This window comes from Arachis hypogaea, chromosome 1, assembly GCF_003086295.3.
Source record: "Arachis hypogaea cultivar Tifrunner chromosome 1, arahy.Tifrunner.gnm2.J5K5, whole genome shotgun sequence".
Taxonomy (NCBI): domain Eukaryota; kingdom Viridiplantae; phylum Streptophyta; class Magnoliopsida; order Fabales; family Fabaceae; genus Arachis; species Arachis hypogaea.
The window spans coordinates 63,442,966-63,450,971 of NC_092036.1; the positions used below are offsets into that span (position 1 = coordinate 63,442,966).

Below are 8,006 nucleotides of genomic sequence, written 5' to 3' on the forward strand. Positions count from 1 at the left end.
CCTACAGATGAAGAGCCCAGGATGCGTTAAAGATGTCCAGAGATTGGTGGGAAGGCTCACCGCACTATCCCATTTCCTCGGAGCCTCAGCTCTGCCTTTCTTCAACTTGATGAAAAAAGGGATAGCGTTTGAATGGATCCCGGAGTGTGAAGAAGCCTTCAAGCACTTCAAGGAGATAATCTCGGCACCACCTGTCCTTGGGAAACCTAAGAATGGAGAGGCGCTATACCTCTACTTAGCAATAACTGATGAGGCTTTGGCGATAGTCCTGGTGCGAGAAGAAGGAAAGATCCAGTAACCGGTCTAGTTTGTAAGTAAGGCATTGCAAGGGGTGGAACTGAGGTACAGTAAGCTTGAGAAACTGGCACATGCACTCCTGACATCCTCGCGCAGGCTGCGATAGTACTTCCAAGGACACCAGATAATTGTCAGGATAGACCAGGCAATCCACCAAGTACTCCAGAAACCCAACCTGGCAGGCAGGATGATGACTTGGGCTATTGAATTATCCCAGTACGACTTGCAGTACGAACCCAGGCATGCGATCATGGCCCAAGCCATGGCTGACTTCCTGGTCGAACTAACAGGGAGTCCTCCCGAGACACCGAGCACACGGTGGAAGCTCCCTGTAGACGGAGCCTCCAACCAAACATTCGGGGGAGCGGGGATTATCCTAGAAAGTTTGACCGGGATTATATATGAACAATCGGTCAAGTTTGAGTTACCAGTGTCCAACAATCAAGCGGAATACGAAGCCTTACTTGGTGGCCTAGTCCTGGTAAGAGAGATTGGGGCCACCAGAGTAAAAGTGTGTAGCGACTCCCAGGTCGTCACATCACAGATCAATGGAACATACCAAGCCAAATATGCATTACTACAGAAATATCTGGAGAAGGTGAAAATGCTGAGCAAGGAGTTCGACGAGGTCACGGTGCAGCACGTCCCGAGAGAGAGGAACACCCGAGATGACCTCTTGTCAAAGCTAGCAAGCACGAAGCCAGGAACGGGGAATCGATCTTTGATCCAAGGATTAGTGAAGTAACCAACGCTGACCCTGCATATATCACGTGCAACCGACCCTCCCTCCTGATTGAACCCAATCATTGATTTCTTGGAAAAAGGTAAACTCCCTGAGGAGGATAAAATGGCAAAGGCGCTAAGGAGAGAAGCATCCAAGTATACGATGATACAAGGCTAGTTGTTTAAGAGAGTGCTCAGCCAACCCCTATTGAAATGCCTGTGCCCCGACCAATCAGACTACGTTTTAAGCGAAGTCTATGAAGGATGTTACGGCCACCACATCGGTGGAAAGGCCTTGGCTGGAAAGCTTGTTAGGGCGGGTTACTATTGGCCCTCGATGATGGTGGACTCGAAAGAATTTGTAATGAGATGCAGAAGATGCCAAGAGAACGCCAACTTTCATAGAGCACTGGCAGCTGAACTAAGCCTGCTGATAGCCTCCTGGCCATTCTCACAATGAGGAGTCGACTTGTTAGGGCCTTTTTCGGTTGGACCGGGACAGGTTAAGTACCTAATTGTCGCCATCGACTATTACACAAAGTTGGTATAAGCCGAGCCATTGGCCAGCATATCCTCGGCCAACTGTCGGAAGTTCATATGGAGACAAGTAATAGCCAGATTTGGAATACTGGAAGTCGTCATCTCGGACAACGGGACGCAGTTTGCCGATAAGAAGTTCAAATAATTTCTCACCGGCTTAGGCATAAAGTAAAAGTTCTCGTCTATTGAGCACCCCCAAACTAACGGCCAAGTTGAAGCGGCAAATAAGACTGGTGATGAGCGGATAATTTATGCGCTTTTTGGCATTATTTTTAGGTAGTTTTTAGTATAATTTAGTTAGTTTTTAGTATATAATTATTAGTTTTTATGCAAAAATCACATTTCTGGACTTTACTATGAGTTTGTGTGTTTTTCTGTGATTTCAGGTATTTTCTGGCTAAAATTGAGGGACCTAAGCAAAAATCTGATTCAGAGGGTGAAAAGGGACTGCAAATGCTGTTGGATTCTGACCTTCCTGCACTCGAAATGGATTTTCTGGAGCTACAGAAATCCAGTTGGTGCGGTCTTAATTGCGTTGGAAAGTAGACATCCTAGGCTTTCCAGCAATATATAATAGTCCATACTTTGCCCGAGTTGATGCAAACTGGCGTTCAAATGCCAACTTCTTGCCCTATTTTGGCGTTAAACGCCAGAAACAGGATAAAAGCTGGAGTCAAACACCCAAACTAGCATAAAAGCTGGCGTTTAACTCCAAGAAAAGTCTCTATACATGAAAGCTTTAATGCTCAGTCCAAGCACACACCAAGTGGGCCCGGAAGTGGATTTTTGCATCATTCACTTATTTTTGTAAACCCTAGTAACTAGTTTATTATAAATAGGACTTTTTACTATTGTATTTTCATCTTTGGATCATCTTTTGATCTTTTGGTCACTTTTGGGAGGCTGGTCATTTGGCCATGCCTAGATCTTGTTCTTATGTATTTTCAACAGTGGAGTTTCTATAAACCATTGATTAAGGTGTGGAGCTCTGCTGTTCTTCATGAATCAATGCAATTACTACTGTTTTCTATTCAATTCAAGCTTATTTTTATTCTAAGATATTCATTCGCACACAAGAACATGATGAATGTGATGATCAAGTGACACTCATCACCATTTTCACTTATGAACGTGTGCCTGACAAACACTTCCGTTCTACATGAAAACAAGCTTGAATGCATATCTCTTGGATCTCTCTTCAACGATTCACATCGTCTTTCCTGACAGGAGAGCATCTAAATCCGAGATTAGAATCTTCGTGGTATAGGCTAGAATCAATTGGCAGCATTCCTGAGATCTAGAAAGTCTAAACCTTGTATGTGGTATTCTGAGTAGGATCTGGGAAGCGATGACTGTGACGAGCTTCAAACTCGCGACTGTGGGGTCTAGTGACAGTGTGCAAAAGGATCATTGGATCTTATTCCGACACGATCGAAAACCGACAGCTGATTAGCCATGCGGTAGCTGTGCCTGATATTTTTCATTCGAGACGAGAAATCTGACAGTTGATTAGCCGTACAGAAACCGTAGAGGACCATTTTCACTGAGAGGACGGGAGGTAGCCATTGAGAAGATTGATCCCCAACATACAGCTTGTCATGGAAAGGAGTATGAATGATTGAATGAAGACGGTAGGAAAGCAGAGATTCAGAAGGGATAACGCATCTCCATACGCTTATCTGAAATTCCCACCAATGAATTACATAAGTATCTCTATCTTTATTTTATATCTATTTATCTTTTAATTATCAAAGCTTCATAACCATTTGAATCTGCCTGACTGAGATTTACAAGATGACCATAGCTTGCTTCAAACCAACAATCTCTGTGGGATCGACCCTTACTCACGTAAGGTATTACTTGGACGACCCAGTGCACTTGCTGGTTAGCTGTGCGAAATTATGAGAAAAGTATTGAGATTACAATCGCCTGTACCATGTTTTTGGTGCCGTTGTCAGAGATCACAATTTCGTGGACCAAGTTTTTGGCACCGTTGCCGGGGATTGTTCGAGTTTGGACAACTGACGGTTCATCTTGTTGCTTAGATTAGGTATTTTTCTTTTTATTTTGTCCTTCATAATTTTTAAGAATGAATTCTAGAGTTTCAAATGATGCTTTTATCATCACAGGAGCTAGTTGATTTCCATCAATTTGGCTGTTGTATGTAATGTCTTGCTGAAACTTGGCTAGCCATGTCTAATCTTTCTAGACTAAAGCTTTAGACTAACATTGCATGATTCCTGGAATTCTTATTAAAAATTTTGAGTTTCTTATTTTCTTTTCCACAAATAACTTTCGAAAAAAAATACAAAAAAATTAGTAAAATCATAAAAACCAAAAATATTTTATGTTTCTTGTTTGAGTCTAGAGTCAAATTTTAAGTTTGGTGTCAATTGCATATTTTTAATTTTCTAAAAACAATTTTCAAAATCTCATGCATGGTGTTCTTCATGATCCTCAAGTTGTTCTTGGTAAGTCTTTTCTTGTTTTTCATATGCATTCTTGAATTCGTAGAGTCTAAATATTAAAAATTTCTAAGTTCGGTGTCTTGCATGTTTTCTTTTCTTGAAAATTTTTCAAAAATAAGTTCTTGATGTTCATCATGATCTTCAAAGTGTTCTTGGTATTCATCTTGACATTCATAGTGTTCTTGCATGCATCATTTGTTTTGATCCAAAATTTTTATGTGTTGAGTCATTTTGTGGTTTTTCTCTTTCCTCATTAAATTCAAAAAAATAAAAAAATATCTTTTCCGTATTTCACTCATGAATTTTGAAATCTTTGGGTTGACTTAGTCAAAAACTTTTTAAAATAAGTTGTTTCTTGTTAGTCAAGTCAAGATTTCAATTTCAAAAATTTATCTTTTCAAAATCTTATTCAAAATCAAATTTTTTCATTTTTTTTCTTTCCTTTTGTTTTTCAAAAATTTTCAAAATTTTTTTAAAACTTTTTAAAATCTTTTTCCTATTTTTACGTCATATTTTTCGAAATTCATACTAACAATTAATGTTTTGATTCAAAAATTTCAAGTTTGTTACTTTCTTGTTAAGAAAGGTTCAATATTTGAATTTTAGAATCATATCTTTTAATTTCTTGTTAGTTAAGTCATCAATTTCAAAAAAAAAATCAAATCTTTTTCAACCATATCTTTTCAATCATATCTTTTTTAAAAAAATCAAATTTTCTTCAATCATATCTTTTTCAATCATATTTTTTTAAAATCAAATTTTTTCAATTATATCTCTTTTAATTTAATTTAAAAATCTCTTTCTAATTTCTTATCTTTTCAAAATTGATTTTCAAATCTTTTTCAATTAACTAATTGACTTTTTGTTTGTTTTACTATTTCTTATCTTGTTCAAAACCACCTAACTACTTATCTCTTCTAGCTTTTTTGAAAATCACTAACCATTTTTTAAAAATAATTTTCAAAATTCTATCCCTCTCATCTCTTTCTATTTATTTTATTTATCTACTAACACTTCTCTTCTACTCATAATTTGAACCTTCTCTTCTCTCTGTGTTTGGATTTTTCTTCTTATCTCTTCTCATCCTTCTATTCTTCTTCTCTTCTACTCACATAAAGGAATCTATATACTGTGACATAGAGGATTTCTCTTCTTTTCTGTTCTCTTCTTTTTCATATGAGCAGGAGCAAGGACAAGAACATTCTTGTTGAAGCTGACCCTGAACCTGTAAAGACTCTGAAGAAGAAGCTAAGAGAAGCTAAAGTACAACAATCCAGAGAAAACCTTATAGAGAATCTCGAAAAAGAAGTAATGGCCGAACCCAACAACAATAACAATGCAAGGAAGGTGTTTGGTGATTTTACTATACCAACTTCCAATTTCCATGGAAGAAGCATCTCAATCCCTGCCATTGGAGCAAACAATTTTGAGCTTAAGCCTCAATTAGTTTCTCTGATGCAACAGAATTGCAAGTTCTATGGACTTCCAACAGAATTGCAAATTCTTTCCTCCTCAAAAGCTGAGCAAGCTTATAGTGGATGTTCAAACCTTCAGGCAGAAAGAAGGTGAATCCCTCTATGAAGCTTGGTAAAGATACAAGCAACTGACCAAAAAGTGGCCTTCTGACATGCTCTCAGATGGACCATCCTGGATATATTCTATGATGGTCTGTCTGAATTGTCTAAGATCTCATTGGACCATTCTGCAGGTGGATCTATTCACCTAAAGAAAATGCCTACAGAAGCTCAGGAACTCATTGAAATGGTTGCAAATAACCAGTTCATGTACACCTGTGAAAGGAATCCTGTGAGTAATGGGACACCTCAGAGGAAGGGAATTCCTGAAATTGATGCTCTAAATGCCATATTGGCTCAGAACAAAATGTTGACTCAGCAAGTCAATATGATTTCTCAGAGTCTGAATGGATTGCAAAATGCATCCAATAGTACTAAAGAAGCATCTTCTGAAGAAGAAGCTTATGATCCTAAGAATCCTGCAATGGCAGAGGTGAATTACATGGGTGAAGCCTATGGAAATACTTATAATCCCTCGTGGAGAAATCATCCAAAATTTATCATGGAAGGATCAACAAAAGCCTCAACAAGGCTTTAACAATAATAATGGTGGAAGAAACAGGTTTAGCAATGGCAAGCCTTTTCCATCATCCTCTCAGCAACAGACAGAAAAATCTGAGCAGAACCCATCTAGCTTAGAAAATATAGTCTTTGATCTATCTAAGGCCACTCTCAGTTTCATGAATGAAACAAGGTCCTCCATCAGAAACTTGGAGGCACAAGTGGGTCAGCTGAGTAAAAGGGTTATTGAAACTCCTCCTAGCACTCTGCCAAGCAATACAAAAGAAAATCCCAAGAGAGAGTGCAAGGCCATAACCTTACTTATTATGGCCGAACCTGGAGAGAGTGAAAAGGCAGTGATTCCCAATAAGGAAGACCTCAGGGAACCTCCACTGGCCATTAAGGAGTACTCTAATGAGGAACCAAAGGAATCTGAGACTCATACAGAGACCATAGAGATTTCTTTGAACTTCCTTTTACCATTCATGAGCTCTGATGACTATTCATCTTCTGAAGAAGATGAAGACATTACTGAAGGGCAAGTTGCCCAATATTTAGGAGCAATCATGAAGCTGAATGCCAAGCTATTTGGTAATGAGACTTGGGAGGATGAACCTCCATTGCTCATTAATGAACTTAATACCTGGGTTCAGCAAACTTTACCTCAAAAGAAACAGGATCCTAGTAAATTCTTAATACCCTGTACCATAGGCACCATGACCTTTGAAAAGGCTCTGTGTGACCTAGGGTCAGGTATTAACCTCATGCTACTCTCTGTAATGGAGAAACTAGGAATCTTTGAGGTACAGGCTACAAGAATCTCATTGGAGATGGAAGACAAATCAATGAACAGGCTTATGGACTAGTAGAGAACATGCTAGTGAAGGTTGAAGGCCTTTACATCCCTGCTGATTTCATAATCCTAGACACTAGGAAGGATGAGGATGAATCCATCATCCTTGGCAGACCTTTCCTAGCCACAGCAAAAGCTGTGATTGATGTTGACAGAGGAGAGTTGGTCCTTCAATTGAATGAAGACTACCTTGTATTCAAGACTTAAGGTTCTCCTTCTGTACACATGGAGAAGAAGCATGAAAAGCTTCTCTCAATACAGAGTCAAATAAAGCCCCTGATGACAAGTCATCATATACCCATTTTTCAAGCTAATTTCATTTGTTTTGTTAGTCTTTATGCACTTTCTTGCATCTTAAGTAAGTGATTTGGAGTGAAAATGCATAACTTCTTTAAATCAAGCAACCACCATGAAATTAATGTTAATTCATGAGGTTTAAGCTAATTTTAATTGAATTTTAATTGATTTATAAGCCTTATGAATTTAGTGATACTTGGAGTGGTTGTTTTGGTTTATTTCAGGTGAAGAAAAGAATAAAAGAGAAAAGTGTGGCCTAAGAAAGCATGACCCAAGGAGAAGGAAGCGTGGTCAAAGGAAGGAAAAGGGTGCCGCATACAATGGGGGAGGCAAGCATTGCCCTCCACAAGGGCACACTGCCCTCTAGGAGGGCAACATAAGGGAACAAGGCAAAGAAGGCAACTCTGCCCTGCCCACTACAAGGGCAGAGCACAAATTTGTGCCTTGGAATCAAGAAGAAGAAAATGTTGCCCTGCCCTCCACAAGGGCAGTATCGGGCTCACCAAGGAAGAAAATCAAAGGAAAAATTCCTATGATGCTTGCCACAAGAGTTGAACACGGGACCATGAGGAAGTAAGGAACTAAGTCCCATTACCGTGCCAAGAAACCAAGGAAAATGAATGAGCGTGTGTTTCTGCCCGGATTCGAATGCGGGACTTCATTTTGGAAACACTGCCCTACCCTCTGCGAGGGCAGGGCAGCATTTTGTTGGTGCATGAATCTGGCGCACCAATGGACATTTCTGGCGCACCA

At 39.3% G+C, this 8,006-nt stretch overlaps 1 protein-coding gene across 1 annotated transcript; it reads left to right on the forward strand.

Annotated features, from left to right (window-relative positions):
- Window positions 1–487: 487 nt before the first annotated feature.
- On the forward strand, window positions 488–1,042 carry LOC140183506 (uncharacterized). The gene has a single exon (XM_072231956.1). The coding sequence runs from the start codon at window positions 488–490 to the stop codon at window positions 1,040–1,042; it is 555 nt and encodes a 184-aa protein (XP_072088057.1).
- The last annotated feature ends 6,964 nt before the right edge of the window (window positions 1,043–8,006 follow it).